Here is a 22648-nt window from a genome sequence, read left to right on the forward strand (position 1 = left end):
AGAGATCTCAGTGCATGGATGAGAAAATAGTGCTAGGAGGGAGGGTTTTGAGTTGTTAGGCTAGGAAGTCTTCTGAACCTGTGCAAAAGGGATGAGACTCACTTGAATCAAAAGGGAACCATGCTTAAAATCACTTAATATCAAAAAGGTTGAAGAACAACTTTTAAACTAACTTCTGGGAGAAAGATGGAGCTGGAGAGTTTCTGGTTCACAGTGACTCATCTCAAAGCAGTGGTGTGGTAAATTGTCAGTAAAATATTGATGAGGACTAGAACTTGAGAATGAGAGTAGGGCAGCAAAGGAGGGCCATGTGATGAAAACCAATGGCTGAGGAAGGCAGGGATTCTTAGAGAAATGAGGTAACTGACTTTTTGACAATGATAAAAGTCTTTGAGCCAACATCTGGGAGACAGAATCATTTGTCCTAAATGAAAGTGTAGATATAGTGGGTATTTTGGAAACCTGGTGGAATGGGAAAAATCAATGGGACACTGTTATCCTTGGATATAAACAGAATAAGGAGAGGATGTGTTAGGGATGTTGTTTTGTGTATCAATGACAGCATAGAGTCAAGTAAGGTAGAAAACATTAAGGGGAAAATCTTCCCCCTAGAATCACTGTAGGTAGAGATATTGAGAGCAAGGGGTAAATCAAAAGTAGGTGTCTATATTATCCCCTTGACCAAAACTGGGAAGCAGACTTTTTGCTGGAGAGGGAAATAAGAATGGTAAAAGGGAAGAATGTTGTCATACTGGATAATTTCAACTCCCCTCACATTGATTGCTCAGGTCATGCCACAAAAATAAGATTTCTAGACATGAATGACTGTGCACCAGTGTAGTGAGTCAGAGAGTCAATTAGAGGAGTAGCCTAAGCAGAACTGGAGACCTGGTGTGAGACATAAATACTGTGCAATGGTTACCACAGAGCTATTAAAATCAGCATTCATGTCAACTTAAAGATGACAATCAGCATGTTTAATTAAGAGATTCCAGAATTTAATTAAGAGATCCCAGAAAACATATAAAACTACACTGATTGAGACCCATGCATAGCTCAAATCAGAAAAGGTACCAACTGGTTTCTAAAACCATCCCATGTGCCTTCCCTCTGGTCCCCTCGAGGATGAAGAATCCCAGAGCTGCTTTTGAATTGCCTCCTTGCTGCTGCTGCTCTCTGCTGCTGCTGAGCCCACCGCAATCCTCCACTCCAGAGCCAGATGGGTCGCTCCATGAGTGAGAAGAATCAAGTTGCGCCATTCCCATTCATGGACAGTGAGTAGGGTGTGGACACACTGTTGCTGCTGCCAAGAGATTAAAGGGGGTGGCCAAACTGATGAGTGAAGTTGTAATCCACAGGTCTGAAGAGGTGCTGCAGCAAACAGGTCAGAGGTTGCAGAGGGCTCACCTTTTAAACTCTGCCTGGTCCTAAGCCCTGCCCATTCTGGCCTGCTGCAGAAAACCCACAGAGCCGGCCAGCTGCCTCCAATGGCCCTGTCCTGCAGGAAGCATGCAACTGGTGTGTCCAATGCCCCTTCTCCCCACTCCCTTCCAAATGGCAAGAACAGCTCGTGGGATAAGGTGGAGCCACGTTCATAAGCTACTTTAAGACTCCTTATGGTAGAGAAATGCTGGGTGTGAAAACCAACTGTTCTTCCAACTGTTCTTCATGTGGATAAAGGTGATCTGGTAAGTATTGTGTAGTTGGACTTCCAAAATACTTTTGACAAAGTACCCTACCAAAATCTCATCAGCAAATTTAGCAATCATGGGATAAGAGGACATGTCCTCTTATGGATTAAAAGTTTGTTAAGTGGCAAGAAGCAGAGAATAAATGGACTGTTCTTGCATTGGAAGAAGGTGAGTAGTGGACTTCCAAAAGAATTGGTATTGGGACCAGTACTATTAAATTTGTTCATAAATGATTTGGAGTTACGTCTGAGCAGGGTTGTAGCCAAGTTTGCAGATGATGCAAAATTATTCAGGACTTGGCCATCATGTCAGCCCTGCTCCTACAAACACTCCTTTTTTGCTGCTGAGACTGGGGTAGCGCAGGACTGCCAGGCATGTGTTATGCTTCCTGCCCTGCAGGTTGCTATGCAGCCTTCTTCTGCACTGCTCACAGGCCTCAAAGATGTTGGGGGAGAGCAAGCTGGGCTTCCTGCAGTTGACCTAGCACTGGGAGGCTGAGGAGTTTCTGTGCTGGTCCCTGGTTATGGTCTGGATCTGATACCACAGTTTCTGTTCTGGTTCCTAGCTGTGGCAGTGGATTTGACTCTAAAGGGGCCACCTCCTCCTGCAACTCCACTGGTGCCAGTTGAAGGTGGAGCCCAATTGCACCATCTGGCTCTTCATTGGAGGAGTCCTCAGTATTTCTGGGCTCAGCTGAGTCTGGCTGGACAAGTAGATTCTCTCTAAACTGGTTGTGTGGACAATCATGTGTCAAATTCAGTGTAAGGTGATGCATATTGAATTAAAAATCTTGATTTTAAATATATGCTGATTGGCTCTGAACTGGCTGAGTGACACTGAAATTGATCTTGGGGCTGTTGTGGAAAACTCAACGAAAATGTCAACCCAGTGTGTGGAATCAGTGAAAAAGGCAAATTTAATGCTAGGAATTATTAGGAAAGGGTTTGAAAATATAATAGCCAATATATATGTAATTGCCTTGCTTAAAGCTGCGATACGGCTTCATTTGGAATACTGTGTGGAGTTCTATCCCTGCATTTCAAAAAAAGACATTGCAGAACTGGAAGAAGTACAAAAGAGGGCAACAATGATGATTAGTGGGTAAGAGAACCTTTCCTGTGAGGAAAGTCGAGTCTGGGGTTTTTCAGTATAGAAGAGGGTGGATAAAAGGGGATACGACAGAGATTTTTAATGTTATGAATGGGATGGAGAAAGTAGGCAGAGGGAGCTTTTTCTCCCTTTCTCTTAATATTTGAACACCCAATGGAATTGTTGGGAAATAGATTCAGAACAGAAAAGGGAAATACTTGTTTACTAAGTAAGAGTAATTAAACTGTGGAATTCACTGTCAGAAGAGGTCATGATGGCCATGAGTATAGGAAGGGGGCTTTAAAAGGGGCTTGACAGATTAATTGAGGTAAGGTCCATCAATGGCCACTAACTGTGGTGACTGTAGGGAACCTTCATATCCAGAAGCAGTGAACCCCTGAGTACCAGTGCTGGGAGTCAGCAGCACGTGAGAGCTTCGTTCTTTGGGCCCTATTTGTCCTCCTTGGTAACTGGTAACAGAATGCTGCACTAGATGGACCACTGGTCTGATCCAGCAGGCTCTTCTTGTCTTCTTAGCCGTTAAAGATTAATTTGGAAAAGTTTTCACATATTAGCATTTTGAATTACGGATGGTGGGAAGGTGGTATCATTGTAGTCTATCGGTATTCTATCCTCCGGCTCAATGTCCACAACTCTGCTGAGTTTGAGAGCATGTATCTGGTGCTGGGAGTGCAAGACAAGATTGGGATTCTGTGGGTGTACAACCCACCCTGCTGTTCAAGTATCTTCCTGCCTGAGCTTGTAGACATGGCCTCGGATTTGGTTTTAAGGACTCCTAAGCTGGTTGTCTTGTAGGACTTCACCATTTATGCCAAGGTGGCCTTATCAAGAGTGACTCAAGAGTGACTCAAGAGTGACTCAAGATTTCATGGTCTCCATGACGATGATGGGCTTGTCTCAGGCTATAACAGTTTGGGAATGGGGCATTCAGCTACACCTGTGCCCCAAATTCCATGGGGAGTTTGGAAATGGGGCACAGTTGTGAAGGGCCAAGGTGCAGCTGGGTGGGGGGTGGCACCCAGAGTGAGCCCCAGGTGCTGTTTTACACAGTTATGCAGTCTACACTCCATTAAAAGTCCTAGCAAGCAGAGCACCCTTGCAGTTCCTTCTAAATACCTCTAGAGATGACAGCAACCTCATCTCCTCAGGGAACCTGTTCCATAGCGTGAGAGCTAATGACAGAAAAGGCATGGGGTCTAGCTAATGTCTGTGAGAGTGAGAACTACAACTGGTCATGAATATATGAGAAGAGACAGTCCTTTAGCTATGTAGACGCTAGGCTATGAAGGACTTTGAAGGCCGTAACCAGCACTTTGAATTGAACTTGGAAACAAATTGGCAGCCAGAGTAGCTTTTTTAAAAACAGGTGAGATGTATTCCTGTTGGCTAGCCCCTGACAATAATGCTGACATTAGCTTGACATTTCTGAGCATGTACAGATTTGAAGTTGCAGGTTTGCAATCTTAAAGTCTTAAATGACCAGAACCCTACTTTATTGATCTCTTTTGTATCCACACAATTTGTATGGCCTCGCGAAGCCTTCTGGTAGACCGAAGGTAGCTCAGAGAAAACTGATGACAAAGTCCTCCTGCTTGGTAGTTGGTTGTTACGTTGCGAGTAATTGTAAAAAGGTATATCCTAATCTTACTTTTTGGGGAGATGGCCAGCTGTTGATGCCAGAACATTTTATTTCCCGCTTCAGAAGAGGCAGAGACATAGGTTTGACCTTTGCTCAGAGTTTGAGATGACTGACATGTCCCAGTTGCTACTTGCGGCAAAGTCTAAACCAGGAAATCTTCCCTTCCTGAATGCCCTGAAAAAATGCCACAATGAAACTTGCAATTTATGGCACATAGTTGAGCACAGGAATGTAGGTGCCTGTCCTAGCATGCTTGTAGAATGAAAGTACACTACCAGGTCTCTACATGCCCCCCTCCCCCGGTGCAGTAATCAAGTGAAACTGCCATAAATGGTATTCCTTTGAAGCCTAGAAATTCCATGAAATGCAGTAATATTTACCATGATTATTTGGAGCCCATTGGTGTAACTCAAGAAAACTCTTAAAGTTGTCAACGTTTTATGACATGGTAGCTTAGCTATCTTCAGGCAGGACCTCAAAGTAACTGGCTAGAAATTTTATACTACGACGATTTACGTTTTGGAAAAATAAATGAGCGCTCATCCTTTTTTGGATTTATGGGTATTCCTCTTTATATCTTATTCTAGAGCTTGGTAAGAACATCAAAGGTTTTTCCCCCTCCTTTGGCCTCTACAGCAGTGTCTAAAACAATCATTTTGGTACAGCAAAGAGATATGGTTGCTCAAGAGTATCTCTTCCCTCTTTCAAATGTTATATTACTATGTTTCCTTAGCTCTTTGTGCTTTATTGTCCATTTGTTCCATCTTTCTGAGTCTCCTTCCTCCCAGTCCTTTTCTTCCTTGCTGTCTTTCTTTCTGTGTGTGAGGGAAAGGGAGAAAATAAATGCATTTCAAATGGTTAATTTTGAATGGTTAAGATGATGTTCTTCATAACAAGTTGAACCCGGAGAACTCTGAGTAAAATGAACATAACTGCTACAGGTGTTGTGCAAGTGACCAAAAACTTTAACAGAGATTCAGAGGGTAAAATTTTAACCCACTTTTGTTTTTGTTTTTTTGCAAGGTAGAAAAGTGTCTAATAAATGTTTTAAATGAATGAAGGAATGGACAAAGTGGTAATTTATTTATTAATTATGTGCATTATTTATAGTCCACCTTTCTCATTGACACCCAAGGTGGATTACGCAGTGAAAGTCAATGCAATTGATAGAAATGTAACAGAATTAGGATTACAGAAATCTGAAAAAAATATATAAATTAAACATGATGAGTTGAACAATGCAGAAAGTTATGTGACGTGAGTGGAAGATAATGTGGTGGAAACAGGATAATGCTTATTGAAAAGAGCTAGTACTCAGTATGGTCCTTTCTTCCTGAATCAAATACATTTTCAGTTGCTTTATAAAAATGCCCTCTTGAACAATTCTGTTTTATGTAGCCTAATCAAGTCAGCAATGTGAGCTGTACAATGTTTTCAAGGCCTCAGCCTTCCCAGCCAGCATTACCTCTGTCTTGTCATGATTCAGTTTCTATTTGTTTGCTCTTGGCCATTAAAATAGTCTATCAACAGACCAGAGAGTGCATCAGGAATGTCTTCTGTCTGAGCCAACTTCCAAATGAGAATGTATAAAAGAGATTTTTATCAGCATTTTCTTTTGCAAAAGCATCTCGACTGATTTCATCTTCCTGAGACAAGAACAGCTCAGATTTAGGAGTCAGCAGATGTTGAGATATGTTAAACAGTAGGGATGCTCATGGTCTGGTAGATTCCAAGGTTGTAGCAGAGAAGTAGCTTTTTTTGCTGCTGTCACCACTGCTTCATAGGTCTTCCAATGAGCTCTACTACATGTTCTGTCAGATTTAGTACGAGTTTTCCACCATGGTTCTCTAGCTGTCTCCCAGGTTCTGCCTTGAGATGAGATCAGTGAAGGGCCATCTTATCAATATTTTCTAGATTTTCATATTCCAAACTCCCACTATAGCACCAACTGAGCACTTGTCTCTAACTGCTCCTTATTACCAGCAAGGTTTCAAGGGTATCTGGAAATCTTATTGGTATTCCATGTATTGCTGAACTCAAATCTTCCTGTTCTATTACAAACCAACAAAGCTAGCCTCTTTAGAACATATGTTTGGAATCCTAACCCCCCACCCCTCCAGTGCATACTGGAATCTGGTAGGATCTGTGAATCTCCATGGGTGGACCACTTTAACCAATCCCCTAGCTTGCAGATTGCTCGAACCATATGTTTGATATCAGCACAGTGGCATAGCTATAATGGGGACATCTGGGAACAAATGTCCCAGGCGCCCCTGGTCATGTGGGGGCAGAAAATCACCTTCTACACACCTCTCCTTTCCTCCTTCTCCCCGCCCTACCAGCCCCATCAGAAGCTTTTTAGCTGGCTGCTCTTTGCAGCCGGCTGAACTAAGGTAAAGGGGTGGGAGGGTGGAGGGTGGGGGTGGGCAGGGGGGCCCTGGGGGCCATTTTGATGCAGGCGCCATTTCCCCCCCGCCTACACTTCTGTATCAGCACTCTTATTTCAAGTTGCATAAGCTCATAAGAAAAACCATGCCAAATCAGACCAAACTCATTTGGATGTAGTTTCATGTATTTTTCCATGCCATAGTACAACATGTAAAACAGCCTTTCCATTCATATAGGGCTCCTTTGGAATCAGACAGTTTAATATTATGTTTGTCCATATGGTTAAAATAAATCTTGGCAGAGGTATGACTATGACATCTGGGTATTGGATCATTATTGGTAGTGTCAGTGTTGGATCTCATGAATCCCACTTGAAAAATCAGAGGGTTGTGGTATCTAACCCTATGGAGATCAATATCCTGAAAAACCTCACAATCCTTGGGCCCTAAGAAATCCAGGACTCCAATAGACCAGTTGCTGAAAGCATAGAATCAGAAAACCAAAGGGCTCATGAACAGGAGCCAGACATGAATGGTGCAGAAAATCCTATCAATGAAATCCACCCTTTTCTGAAGATCCCATGGGCACCCACTGAGCCCCTGGAGTAGAGGAGATGGAGAGACTTGGCAGAGGCTCAACATTGGCAGCAGGGGTTGGCTACTTTGGCTCTCTGCTTTACCTATGAGGTTTATGATAATCTCTGCTTTACCTATGATCTCTGCTTTACCTATGAGGTTTATGATAATCAAGATCCATCATGAGGTTTTGCAGGATGCTAGACTAAAGTTCAGCTGTAAGTACCTGCAGGATTGTGGCCCTAGTAACAGCTGTATATACTTACCTTCATAAATAGCCTCAACCCTTCCTGAGTGATCAGAGGATCAATGGCCCTTCTACAGTTTGTTCCTGCCTTGATCTCTGGTGCACCCACCCAGTTGATCTTTGGTTTGCCTTATCTTTGGTCTGTCTGTGCTTAAAGAACTGTGACCTGTTCAAAGAGCAAACTGAAGTCGTGTTTTCCATCTCCTGAATTAAAAACCCGAAGGCTGTGTAACACTGTAGAAGGGTGGAGTCTTGCATGCATTTACCTTTTCAGTCCCTAGCATGTCTAAAGGATACTAGATAGCGGCGCTGGGAAAGATTTCTGCTTGAGACTTTTACAGTCATAGCAGATAATACTGGACTAGATGGACTAATGTTCATATAACTGCCTTAAACGTAAACCAGAAGGTAGTTTTAATCTGAAACAAAGAGTCAGATTTTGCTCACGGTATGCTCTGACTACGTATTTTAAAAGCTACATAAAATATGTCATACTGTCAGATGCTAGTTTAAGATTAGTGATAAAATTTTTAGTGGTAGTTGCAGTCATCCTGACATCTTTATGATTTGAACTGCAATAGCCACAAGAGTGACTGTTGGCCCCTGTTTTAAACCATTATGTAATGGTAAGGGAATGACTGGACAATCTGCTTGTAGGAACATCCATTTCTTCCAATATTGTCTTGCTCTGATAGTTAATCACACATATAGCATTACCACAAATGTTTATATACATTGCCAAATGTTTTGAATAGTGGGAAATTAGAAGACTTCTAGGCATTTTATGATACAGGAGAAACAGTGAAACTCATTTGTTCAAATACTCGATTCGGCATATATCTAATGTACAAGAATCTAAAAATTTTAAGAGTGGGCTTGTCAAACTTCATTTGAATGTATTTAATTTATTCAGATTATTGCAGTAAGTGATATTTCAGTGCCTTATTTTTTGGGTGGAAGAGCATAAACAGGCTAAAGTTTATATTCATTTTTTTTAGGAAATTCCATTTCAGTTTGGGATTATGCCTTGTGCTGTGTGTTGCTAGTAGCCTGAGTGACCAACCCTAAAAGGTCTGCTTGGAAGTAAACTCTATTTCATTCAATAGGCCAGGAAAGCATTCTTAGAATTGCTACCTTAACATATAAAAATTGCAAGCAAATTGCAAATCTTCTATGAGCCATCTTTCAATGTAACCAATGACTGATTTGACAGTAAGAGCCTATCCTAGGCATGTTACAGTGACTATTTAAATTATGTGATTGATTTATCAAGTGGCTCATCTTTTTTTGTACATTATTCAAAGCTTTATTCAAAACACGTTCTACATCTATATATATAAAAAGCTAACAGTGACTTTGTTAGTCACACCCTAACGCCGAAACTGCTGGATGGATCGCCCCCAAATTTTCACATGACGTTCCTCCCTGTTCTGGGCAGGTAATCGGACCTTCAAATCGCCAAAAGTCCATACCTGAGCCAGGTAAAACATCTTTTTCCTGGTGCCCCAGGCCATGAAGTGGGCTGTGTTTAACTGTCACCCTTAGAATGTTAGTGCAGCCTGTCTGTGGCCTGAGGGGTAGGTATGAGGGCTTAGAATGTTCGTGCAGATGGGCAGAGATGAGCAGTGAAAACAGTAAATAGGTAATACTGTTAGGTAATACAAGTGGAAGTGAAACACATACACACTTTGCCGTGTGAGACGTCAGGTGGGGTTCCCCCCCTCACACGCAGGTAACTTTCACTCTCTGTGCCTCACCCACTGCTACCACACAATACACATCCAGCTCATCCTCACACACCTCACTCTGCCCTCCCTCACATCCAACCACCACTTTACCCACTTACTCACCCATATTCGCCACAGCTCTCTTTTACTAAAAGCAAGCTGGAGTTTGCCTTTTTCCTCTAAGAAAATCCACGGGATGGGGGCGAACGAACACTACTGGCTCCGCTTCTTTTGCACATGGCCCTTTAAGAACCCAGGGAGCTGGCCTCCATCTGAATGCCTCACCACCCTGCCTCTGCTGCCTGACTGGGATAGCTTCCTTGCCCCATTTCTGCCTTACCCAAGCCAGGACTGTGCGTGTCAACCAGCCTCATGGACAGTGGGATTCACACTCTGGACAGTTCCGTTGTGGAATGGAAAGGGTTACCTTACACTAAAAAAACAAGACACCACCATATAACACTGTGAATTGAAAAGGGAAAGAGGGATTCCATTTGACCACCCCAAAAGGCTATGCTGGTTATTATTGGACCTGCATGGACATCTGTGTGGGTTGCGGACTGTGATGAGAAGGACAATTGCCACAGCAACACGTGGCTGGGTCCTGCTATTTATTTCATATGAGAGCAGCCTTAGATTGGTCTATGTTGCTGTGTAGTGGCCATCTTTGCTAAGCTTAGGTGCAGTACTCTCTGAAAATATTCTCTGAAGTAAAATCAACTGCCTTCTAAAAGCATGTGAAGAGAAAATTGAACCTCCCTGACCAGAAAATTTTGCATGTGAAGTGCCACCATAGAGTAGCTGGTAAATCTTGTAGCAACCTATTGCACTACATATGAAGATACGAAACAAATTCCTGAGAAACTCTCAGTGCTTGAAGAGGAAAGCATTCCTTAAAATGTGGAGCTAATGGACTTCAGGAAGCCTATAAATATTTATGCTAAAATGTTTCAAGCAGTACTTCATCCGCACTTCTTTTCTATTGCATGTAGCTGTATCAGTTATTCCTATGTAGACCAGACGATCTAGGAGGTGAATTATTGCTATTGTGCAATAATATCTGAGCAAAACAATATCCAATAATGTGTTTACATCCAAAAACTTATAAAAAGTCTTTTAAACAATATAATCCACTGCTTGGTTTTTGTTCTGTTATCCTATTAGAATCTGTGTCTTGTTTCAGATATAATGGACAGTTACATTTTAAATAAACCAAGTACTTTGTGGGATCATCTGAATGCAAGAGAATCCGTTAACTATAGTCAGGCAAGGTGCCACTGCCCCAGCAGACCCAGCTTGGTGTTTGGAGTGAGGGGAAGGAAGCCCAGGACTGAGTTCCACACATGGCTGAGTCCTGTGCGGCGATTGGCTAGAAGCCTGTCGTCATGACATTAGGCAATTATATGTTTAGATTGTTAGAATTATAAAAGCAGATCCTGAAAGTTTTTCACCATTTTGTGGAAATTGAATACATTTTACCGATAGCTGTACTGAAAATTACAGCTTTTTATAAAAAGAAAAATTCTCAGCTTGTTCCGTAATCGTTGATCAGAGTATAGCCAGGCTTTTCATACTGATGTACAGTTTATTGTCTGAATCATACTGTATTGTGGACATAGTGATCTCCCTAAATATGAATGCACCTGCTACACAATGGGGACTTACTTATTTAGTCATTTTTACTAGTGGGAGTGGATGGAAAAGGTTGGCAACATGAAATAAAGAGAACTGAAACTCTTTTAAAGAAGTCCCCAACTGTGATGGAGCAGCATGTATCCACTGCTTATGTTTTTATGCATTTCTGATTGCCTTAGTCCCTTTGAAAAATGGATCATCAATGGAAATCTAGGGAAGTGCAGGCATGGTCAAAATTGGATCAACTGGGATTAAAACTATAAAAACCTTCATTTTTCATATTTAGCTTAAGTGTCAACAGCATTTCATTGGTAAACGGTATTGTATCAGAAATCTCGACAAAAAGAGTAAATGTTTGGTATAACTTTAAACAGGACTAGGCAGAAGAAAGATAAAGTTGTAGGCTAGAATAAAATGAAATGTCTGCAAATATGCAGGTCCTAACTGCCATGTCTACAGCTTCAGACAGAGTATTCTTATGCTTGGGGCCTTGCCCTAAAACAATGATAGACAGCTTTTTTGGACCTTAGTACTGAAAAGTTGAGCCAGCATGGTATAGTGATTAAGAGCAGTAGACTCTAATCTGGAGCAGGGGTTTGCTTTGGGCCATAGGGTGGTGAGCCAGCCCTATGTTCTGAGCAAAACAGTCTGGTGCTCTTTTGTTTAGCATGTATTTCAAGTATTGCCAGCTAATGCAGATTTGAAGACTGAAATCTGTTTGTTTGAACATTTTTGCTCCACCCTTCCTGTGCCCATTAAGCTTTACTTTACTTTCAGTCACAAAAGACATTAAAGCCAGATGCTTTAATGCAAAACTAAATACCACATAAAACCAAAACCTGTCAGTTAATCATTAAAAGACCTGCAGATTCATGCCCTGTAAATAAGGTTAATAATCAAGGATCTTTCCATACATGTTCAATAAATAATTCCACAAAATGGATATCACAACTGACAATGCATTAGTCATAGTAATTGCATTTTTTACCAATCAACCAGATGGCACTCTGGGTGGTCTCAGTGTTTCTCAATTCTTGGGCAAAAATCCAGGATGGAGCTCCATAATCACTACTACCCTCCCCATCCACTGGCACCACCTCAAGATAAACTGGGGGGGGGGGGGCAACCCTGTACTATGCAAGGTGTGAATGTGCCTGATGACTGGCTGCCACCTGAACTTCAGATGGGGTAGGTAGGTTTTAGATCAAATTATGCCTGAATTCCCCATAGAAGCTAAAATGACCACACCGAAGCTGTTGTACTTTGCTTACATTATGCGAAGACAACATTCACTGGAAAAGACAATAATGCTAGGAAAAGTTGAAGGCAGCAGAAAAAGAGGAAGATCCAAGATGAGATAGATTGTCTCAATCAAGGCAGCCATGGCTCTTACAGACCAGTCTGAATGAAAAGGACATCCTTGGGAAGTGGCAGAGGGACATGCTGATGCTTTTGGGGCACCCCCACTGATGTGAGGAACAATCACGTTGGGTGCCCAGCTGCCCCCAGCTCAATGGCAGCAAAATCCGAATGTTTCCCTGCCTGGAGAAGTTATGGAAGGTGTGGGAATCCGCCTCAGATGCCCTTCCCAGTTTAATCTCTTTCTGATATCCTGGTTACAGTCTCCCTTTTGCTTTATGATTGAGCCAAGGAATAGAAATTATTGAACAATGTCAGTTTTTTCATTGTCAGCCTTAAATTTGTGTAATTCCACAGTAGTTATTATTTGTTGATGTTCAACTGGATTCCTACTTTGGTACTTTCTGCTTTAACCTTCTTCAGTTGTTTCAAGTTTTCAATGTTTCCTGCCAGTAATGTGTCGTCTGTTCCAGTTTGTTCTTAATAGAATAGTCCATAAAGCACTGCAACTTGTTTGACTTACTCAGGGTAGGCCTAATAGAGACATTCAGTAAGATACAATACAGTTCAAATTAAAGCATTTACATCATACAAAGATAAATCTAATACATTTTAAAAGTAAAATGTTAATAAGACCATGATCAAAATTGGATCAGTCCTTTGTACCCATTTGGTCAGGTGAGTTCCAAGACTTTGTGACTGTGTTCTAGTGCCTTTAAGATGACTTTTGCCACAGTTTCTGTAGTCCTCTGGCTAGATCCCAAAAGGAGGTATAACAGATGATAATCCACAGAATGAACTGGATAGGTAGCTATGAATGAAGCTAACATAATTGCTCTGCTTTGTACACATGTTGCAGAAATGTGTAATGGATTCAACAACCTGAGTTCCACGGGGACATAACCAGAGGTGGGATCCAACCAGTTCTCACCACTTCTCTAGAAGTGGTTACTAATTTTTTCTGAGTGCTGAGAAGGAGTTACTAAAGCAACCTCCCTGCCCAATAGGGGCTGGAGGTGCATGTGTGCGGCGGCACCACTGTTTGAATCCCACCACCATCGGAACCTGTTATTAAAATTTTTGGATCCCACCATTGCACATAACCTCTGCTCACATGGGGTGCCTGTACATTTATCAATTAGCTTTGCATGTTAAAATGGGCTAAGGAAACAAACTACAATGAGAAGTAACTGTAAGATAAGGTAGAGTTTTATTGTAGGAAAGGGGAATTGAAAGCACAAAACCCAGATAAAAAGGAGAGCAGAATCACTTCACATCAACTATGAACATTCACCAATCCTACTCTTCAGGGCTTTCTGCAGTGGTGGGATTCAGCACGTTCGTACCACTTTGGCAGAACCGGTTGTTAAAATGGTGCTTGTAAACAACCAGTTGTTAAATTGTTCGAATCCCATCACTGGAACTGGTTGTTAAATTATTTGAATCTCATCACTGGAGCCTTTCTGTTACTTCTGCACAGGGTTTGTTTAATCCCAGCTCCAGTTAATAGGACATAGATAAACCCAGCTCAGCAAGTTTGTTGTTTATACATCAGTTCCAAAGGGTGGAATGGGAGTCAGATTGAAACCTGGTCACCATATTTATTATTATTTATTAGACTTCTACTCTGCCTTCTCAATCAAGATAAGACTCAAGGCAGCTAACGATCAATAACATATAGTTTAAATGAATTTTAAAATAATTTCCAGTGGTGCATTAAAAAAATTCTACTGCCCCTGCTAGTAATGGAAGAAGGATAAGAAGGGAGAGAGGAGGGAGAGAAAAGAAATGAGAAAGGGAGAGGATACTGGGAAAGAGAATGGGAAAAAAGTGAAGGACAGAGCAGGGCGGCCAGGTAGAACAAAACTGTCCCTGTTGTCCTCAAGCATAGGCCTAGTGTAACATCTCATTCTTGCAGATCCTGTGGGCCTGGGAGTCAGTCAAATACAGAGGTCCTCAAACTATGGCCCTCCAGATGTTCAGGAACTACAATTCCCATCAGCCTCTGCCAGCATGGCCAAGTAGCAGGGCTGATGGGAATTGTAGTTCCTGAACATCTGGAGGGCCATAGTTTGAAGACCCCTGGTCAAATAGATGGGAATCAGGCAGAATGAGGAACAGCTGGAAGTTGATTGCTGAAGACCAAGCTATAGTTGAAATTTGCTTCATACTCACCTGTAGTAGCACAGTTGTTAAGGCTATGCACCTAGGCGCTCCAAAAAGAACATGCAAGAAGTCAGTCAGGATGCATTCAATAGAAGATTTTAGAGCTTGAATCCACATTGGGGCTCCATATAATACTTGAGCCATGATTTTCACGTTAAGTACTTGTAAGGTCAAGAAAATGCAATCTACATGTCTCAAATAGGGTTGGTTTTTTTGTTTCTATGTGCAAGTTACTGTAACACTGGATTTAGACTTCTGTTTGCTGTTTCTTTCACTTTTTACTTTGGCTTCTGATCTATCTAAGGCCGTTTCCGCACGGCCCTTTTATGGCGCCCTGGGGACGGCAAAAACGCCGTTCCCAGGGAGCCATTCGCACAGGCAGCAGCGCCGACCTGGCTTCGCTCCCCCTCCCCCAGGGCGGCGTCAGGCCACCCTTTAAAGGGTTGTTTTTGCCCCAACAGCGTGTTCCCGGCGGCGTGGTGCGAACGGCACCACCGGGAATACTCTGTTTCCCTTCCCTTTCCCACTCACCTTGTCCCTGTCGTCGGCCTGCCGGCCTCCGAAGCCCCTCCCTCACTGTCCTCCGACCCCTGGAGGTCGGAGGGCAGCGTGGGCGGGGCTTCGGAGGCCAGCAGGCTGACGACGGGGACAAGGTGAGTGGGACAGGGAAGGGGGCAGAGGCGGCTCCATGCGGAGCAGCCTGTCGTCCGCCGGCCTCTCCTGCGGCTGCTCGCACGCTTGCGTGCGAACGGCCTCCGCCCCCACGCCGGCAGAATTCTTGCCGGCGTGGGGGCGCCTGGGGGGCCGTGCGGAAACGGCCTAACAATTGAAAGAGTTTCATCTGTCATGCTTTGAGGCTTTTCAGTTCTTTTGGCTTCAAGAATTGTCTTCATGTATTCTCTCTTGATAATATCTCTGGTTTCAACTTCCACCAGTATTCTTCATGAAATAGCATTAGATTAGTCCTTTGTGGCAGATGGTGTGGAATGGATAAAGACCTCTGCTGGATTGGCTTCAGTGGTGGGGCTGTATTTCCATAGATTTCACTCCAGCAGGCCTTCGGCTTGCATGTGGCTCCCGTGAGTCCCACTGCTAGAGAACTCTGCGCAGTGCAACTTTTTATTCTGAAGAGGATCAAAAATTTAATTTAATGGAGCCCCTGTTAGTGTAAACTCAGTGACACAAACTATGGGAGGTTTCGCTACCATCGTCTTGTCAAATGGCTGATTGGTAAATCAGCCATGATCATTACGTTGTCCAATACTATTAAGTCATCAAATTATTTGAAATCAGGGGCATAATGCCCATTGGGCAAAGTGGGCAGTTGCCCAGGGCACCCCCTTGTGGTGGGCACCAAAAATGCAGGGTTCGTTTGTGGGGTTTTTTGGTATTTTAGTGGGTTTTCCGTTTTTGGCCTGCAGGGGGTGCAGTTTTTAGGCTAGCAGCACCAAAATTTTGGGAGACTCTCCTGATGCTATCACCCAGGTTTTGTGAGGTTTGGTTCAGGGAGTCCAACGTTATGGACTCCCAAAGGGAGTTTCCAATGGGAGCTAATAGGCGATGGGGTTACAACTTTGAGGGTCGATAACTTTGGACCCCCTGAACCAAACTTCACCAAAACTGGGAGGTATCATCAGGAGAGTCTCTTACTGATACCACCCAGATTTTGTGAAGTTTGGTCCAGGAGGTCCAAAGCTATGGACTCCCAAAGGGGGTGTCCCCACCCCCATTGTTTCCAATGGGAGCTAATAGAAGATCGGGGCTACAACTTTGAGGGTCCATAACTTTGGATCCCCTGAACCAAACTTCACCAAACTTGGGTGGTATCATTAGGAAAGTCTCCTAAAGATACCCTGAAAGTTTGGTGCTGCTAGTTTAACAATTGTACCCCTGACAGCAGGCACCGCCCAAATTTCCCCAGATTTTCCTTTTAAATCCACCCCCTTTGGCATGGATTTAAAGGGAGAATCTGAGGTCCCCAGTTTAAACATTGAAAGTGATGCTATTTCAGGGTGGGGGATAATACACCCCAAAATAGCATCACTTTCAATGTTGTTTAAACTGGGAACCCCAGACTCTCCCTTTAAGGTGAATTTAAAAGGAGAATCTGGGCTCCCTAGTTTAAACACCATTGAAAGTGATGCTGTTTGGGGGTGGATTCCAGCATCACTTGTTTAAACTAGGGAGCCCAGATTCTCCTTTTAAATCCACCTTAAAGGGAGAATCTGGGGTTCCCAGTTTAAATAACATTGAAAGTGATGCTGTTTCCCCCAATTGGGGGGACTGGCTACAACACCATAAAATGTTTTCATAGCAGTAATAAAACATTTTGAAAGCATTTTGAAAATGTTTTCAAAAATTATTTCTTATGTGTGGCATGGCTTATTGCTGAGTTCAGATTTGTGAGTTGGGGCATGTTCTATAATGTGATGGTGACTTTGAAACGACCTGGTGTAAAAAATCATTGCTTGGTCACGGTGAGGGAGGGCGGCTGCCCATGGGGGGGCGCTAAACTCCAGTTTGCCTAGATACGCCACTGGGTGCAGCTACAAGGGGGCTGAAGGGTGCGTGTTGCACCGGGCACGCGCCTGGGGGTGGTATCAAACTCAGGTTTTGCCCAGGGCTCCAGTTTGCCTAGTTACGCCACTGTTTGAAATAAAGATATATTATGTATTTAATGGTTAAAATAATACATTAAAAAAGCTCAGTACATCAAACCCAATACATATTTTGAGTGAGTCAAACGATGACAGAATGGAGTAAATAAATGAATGGGTGGAGAAATTTACAATTATTTTGGTCATTATTGATACTGAAGAGGCAATGGATGTAGGAGCTGAAGTGCAATTAGCATGAATCAAAAAGGGGAAAAATTAAAAATGAATTTAAAAAAGTAGTCTAATCTGAAAGCATCTAAATTATCCTTTAACTGAGTGAGCTAATTATTATATGTGCAGTTCACTGAAAAGGTCTCCTGCAAAAACAGATTGTGTTAATGGGTACTGATCTTGGGTAATTGATTTCCTTTTAAATGTAGCTTGCACATGAGGCTGTTCCCAAATCCTCATAGATTTTTCCCAAAAAACATTTTCCTAAATATTTATCCTTGTTCATTAACATCATCTTATATAATGTTATTATCTATAGATACTCTAATACTCACAAATGTTAATTTGGATTGGACTGAAATTTTTGGGACTAATATTCAAATAAACTTGTTTAGAGATTATGGTGTACATTCCAAAACTATCATATCAGAAAGAAAATAAAATAAGTCAATATAAAAAGGTACTTTAAATGGAACTTCATAAACTCACAATATAATTACTATTCTGTAAATGTCATATTTGAAGTAATGTCTATAAATTGCATGTTCCAAATATCAGTGGAAAAACTATGAAGTGAAGTTCAGCCGTAGATTTTAAATGACATTTATTTTTCCCCCATCGTTTCGAATTGGCAATATAATGTACTGTAATTGAATGACTTATTATCCGATGCCTGGGCAGAGGCAGCAGTGTTGTAATCTCTCTGAGTCCAAATACAACACGCTGTCTTTGTCACAGTTGACATTAATTATTGATAAAGGTTTCAGAAATAGCGCATGTTCTGGCGGCATTGGCTGTAATGTAAGCTAACAGTCTGCAGTGATGCTAGAGGGATTTATAGGCAGAGATGCACCTGTAGCTTTTGGGCTTGTGAATGTCTGAACACTGAACTTTGAATTCTGCTGTGAGCTGTAATATGTCTGTACAACTGACAGAGTAATGGGAAAATGAGTCGTCAAGCTTACTTCTATCGTGTTCCTCCACAGGAATTGCACAGAAGAACCCAACTTCAGCCTGAACCAGCTAAAACGAAAGCTCTTCAGACTGTCATAGAAATGAAGGTATGGTTTGGAATGCTTGCTGATACACTTCGTTTTAGCACGATCACTATCAATGCCTCTTGGTTTAGTGAAAGTTGCAGCTTTTAATGATAAAAAATAAACTGCGCAATTTGAACATATCTCTTCACCTACCCACTGTTTGTTTTTAAATGAATGTAAATTGGTTAAATGTCCCATTCTTAGTGCATTGCTTAGTTTGAGTCTAAGCAAAGTCCATATATTAAAATTTAATAATGACTGTTTACCAGTATGAGATATTTGTAGCATTGATTATGGCAAACTGATTTTGCAGATTTTAGGAGCAGAAAGGAAATATGCGTTAATAATTCTTTTAAATAAGCATACGTAGCTGTTTCACATTGTATCAAAGCAAGTGGCTTATTCTCCGTTCTGCATCATCTGTTGCAATCATTCTCTGCACCTGTTGCTAGCTTGCCTCGTCAGGAAAAAGATTCCTGTAGACATTTACTCAAATGGCACTAGGGAGTATTTCTCTCTTTTTCAGATCATTTCTACCAAATAGTATACCTAGGGAGTGATCCTAAGCAAATCTGATTGGAAATAAGTTCCATTTTTTTCAATGAGATTACTTCCTGGAAAGGATGACCTTAAGTGTAGGAAAAAAACATAATCATAATTAGATGAGAAAAGGATTAAAAGTGCTTGAAAGTCTAGAAACTTTCAGATCCTATCACATGAATGTAATTATGCATACATTTGGCCTGTAGTATTTGGAATCTACCTGTTTACATGATAGATGTTATATTAACGAGTTTACTAATATTTCCAAATACTAATACTAATTTCTAAATAATATTCAATGTATTTAGTCCAGAGGTGGGATCCAACCAGTTCTCACCACTTCTCTAGAAGTGGTTACTCATTTTTTCTGAGCGCCGAGAAGGGGGTACTAAAGCAACCTCCCTGCCCAATAGGGACGGGAGGTGCATGTGTGCGGCGGTGCCACTGTTTGAATCCCACCACCATCGGAACCTGTTATTAAAATTTTTGGATCCCACCACTGATTTAGTCTCTTAAAATTCCTCTGAGGTAGTCCACAGTATTCCTATTAATTAATTAATGCATGCATGCATGCATTTATTTACTGTCTTTCTACCTTCCAGAATTCAAGGCAGATTACAATATAAAGAGAACAAAACATCAAATGTTTACACTACATGAATAACCATGAATCAGAATCACAGATTTTGCAGGCAAGAAATGATATTGAGAGAAATGTGCACTTTTAAACTCTATCCATTTGACCATGCTGTCTCTCATTACTTATGCTGATGCTGAGGGTCCAACACAGTGATGTAAATTGCTGGTATGCTTGTATTTACTTGGCTGAATATTTTCCTCACTAAGGCCCTTTCCGCACGGGCCAAAAACGATGGCCTGGGGGCGGTAAAAACGCCGCCCCCAGGCCGCCGTTCGCACAGCAGCGCCAACCTGACTGCGCTCCCCCTCCCCCAGGGCGGCGTCAGGCCGCCCTAAACAACAACCCTGTAAAGGGTTGTTGTTGAGGGGAAAGCGTCTTCCCGGCGGCGCGGTGCGAACCGCGCCGCCGGGAACACGCTGTTTCCCCTTCCCTTTCCCATGTACCTCTCGTGTCGCCGTCCTGCTGGCCTCCTAAGTCCCTCCCTCGCTGTCCTCCGACCCCTGGAGGTCGGAGGGCAGCGTGGGCGGGGCTGAGGAGGCCAGCAGGACGGCGACACGAGAGGTACATGGGAAAGGGAAGGGGGGAAGAGGCGGCTCCATGTGGAGTCACCTGCCGTCTGCCGGCCTCTCCAGAGGCCGTCCGCATGCCTGCATGCGAACGGCCTCCGCCTCCACGCCGGCGGAATTCCTGCCGGCGTGGAGGCGCCCTTACGGCCGTGCAGAAACAGCCTAAGAGTGACTTTGTGATCATTGTGCAGTGAGCTCCATTGTTTGACAAAGACCATCAAGTTATGACCCACCAACATTTCACTTTGTGGAAAGTGGATGGCAATGGAATTATCATACAATCCCTTCAAAACTATTCAGCTGCCTGTGAATAAGAACATAAGAATCTCCATGCTATGACTGTAAAATAATTGAGATTTTGAAATCAGATGAGGGAAGGGTTAACTGACAACAAAACCACTTAATCCATTCAAATGCAAGATGGCTGCAAGATTCTAAATACATCTAAAATGATGTGGCTTCCTGAGATGCAAATATTTCCATAAAAGGCTGTCTGTTATATGAAAAATGGATAATCTATGAATTCTGGTGCCCTTAAAAACTGTAAATAACAGCCATAAGAACTCCTGTTTTGTATCAGACCTGCAATATAGTGAGAAGGGAGAGGATTATTTGGATTTTTTTCAACTGTGGTTTCAGGTCTGGTTATGAGACTGAAATAGCCTTGATTACCCTGGCAGTTGACCTGCACTGGCAGATGGACAGACGGAGTGCAACTCTGTTGATTTTCCTGGACATTTCAGCAGCATTCGATAGCATGGATCATGATATTCCTCTGGACTGCCTTTCTGGGCTGTAACTGAGAAGCACTGGTTTTGGGTGGGCCTAGTCCTACCTGGAGGGGAGGACTCATCAGGTGATGCTGAGGGACTTCTGCTCATTCTACTGGCCTTTGCCCTGTGGGGTTCTGCAAGGCTCTATATTGTCCCCTATGTTTTGCAACATCTACATGAAACTGCTGGGTGAGGCCACCTGGAAACATGGATGGGTTTTCACCAGTAGGTGGATGATATGCAGCTCTGTCTTGAACTTCTGCCTGATCCCAGAAAGGATGTAGAAACTCTGAATCGGTGCCTGGATACAGTTTTCTTTAGTGAATGTGGGCTAATAAAGTGAAGATTGATCCTGACAAGATAAAAAGTTTTGCTGGTGAATTAATGGTCATGGCTAGCACTTAAGGTGTCACCTGCTATGGATGGGGTTGCACTCCCCTTGAAGGAACTGGTCCATAGTTTGGAATGGTTTTGGACCCAGGTAGTAGTTCAATCAGGAGTGTCTGAGGATGCAAAAGAAGAAGAAGAAGAAGACATCCTGGGAATGTACTCCACACAGCCTTTCCCCCAAGATGTCCTTAAGACACCTTATTTCTGCTCAAGATGTTCTTGTTAAAATGCTTCAAAATGCACCTTTCTCCCCTAAGCCACCTTGCTTAAGGTAGCCCAGTGGGTTTGGTCTGTGGCTCTGAACCTGGGTGCCTTTTTCAGCCCCAAAAGTACATAGTTACATTCAGCTGGTCCTGCTGATTCCAGCAATATACAGTTTCCCTTAAAAAAAACAAACTAAGGAGATATCTTCGTAACTATGCAGCACACATAAATGAATCTTAGCTGCTTGGAAGATGGGTCTGCCACCCTTTGAACAGCATTGGGTTGACCTGCCCTCCACTGTTCACCTTCTCTCTCTCCTTTATTATGAAAACACAAGCCCAGAACAATGGGTCAAACTAGTTCTGCCGGACATGTCTTTTGGTTACACATTTATCCCCCTGGAATCTCCCCCTCTCCCCTGAACATCTGCTAATTGTTGAATCCACTTGTACCCAGGACCAAGGTTAAACTGTCAGAAGCAGATAACAATATGAAGCCACCTGGCTACTAGGCCAGGGGTTAGATAATAACTCTTTCCTATGGCACCAGCATATTAGGGGAGGTCCAGTTGTCTAAAAGTTACAAACAGCCATAAATTCAGGTCAAGCCAGCAATGGTTACATATATCAGAAGTGCAACGCGTATAGATTTGAACCCATACCAGGCATGACCCTGACAACACCCCCCTTCACAATTGTGCCTCTGTCTAGAATTCCCCTTGGAGTTCAGGGCATGGATACAACGGAACACTGATGATCAGGGCTTGCCCTGCCCCCAATCTCGACATGGAATTCGTGAGTGGGGCCAGCTGGGCTCCGCATGCCCCTCATCTCCAAGTATAAAGCTACAGCTGGCCAGCTCCCCCCCTGCCCCCGTGCGCTGTCTGATCCTGGCCTCAATGAAGCTTCGGTCAAGTTCTAAACTGCAGGCTACAAAATAAGCAGAAGATTTGCAAAGAAGATGCTTCAATTCATATAATTCAGTGCGTAAATGGTACAGCATAGGTACCAAAGAATTTCTGTGATTGAATTCTGCAGAATTTATTATTTTTTAAAAAATAGCAACATATTTCCTGCAAGCTGTGACTGAAGTAGAAAAGAAGAAAATGTGAACATAGAAAGTTCTTA

The 22648-nt window shown here is 42.7% G+C and overlaps 1 protein-coding gene across 10 annotated transcripts in view; it reads left to right on the forward strand.

Annotated features, from left to right (window-relative positions):
• The window catches only part of ERC2 (ELKS/RAB6-interacting/CAST family member 2), a 660221-nt gene that overhangs the window by 122770 nt on the left and 514803 nt on the right, over nucleotides 1-22648 (forward strand). For all 10 annotated transcript variants that reach the window (XM_048488070.1, XM_048488069.1, XM_048488071.1 and 7 more), the window contains one exon: nucleotides 18352-18426. In XM_048488070.1, the coding sequence (XP_048344027.1) occupies nucleotides 18352-18426 (75 nt within the window). The remainder of the gene's footprint in view (nucleotides 1-18351; nucleotides 18427-22648) is intronic.

Source organism: Sphaerodactylus townsendi, linkage group LG03, assembly GCF_021028975.2.
Source record: "Sphaerodactylus townsendi isolate TG3544 linkage group LG03, MPM_Stown_v2.3, whole genome shotgun sequence".
Lineage (NCBI taxonomy): Eukaryota > Metazoa > Chordata > Lepidosauria > Squamata > Sphaerodactylidae > Sphaerodactylus > Sphaerodactylus townsendi.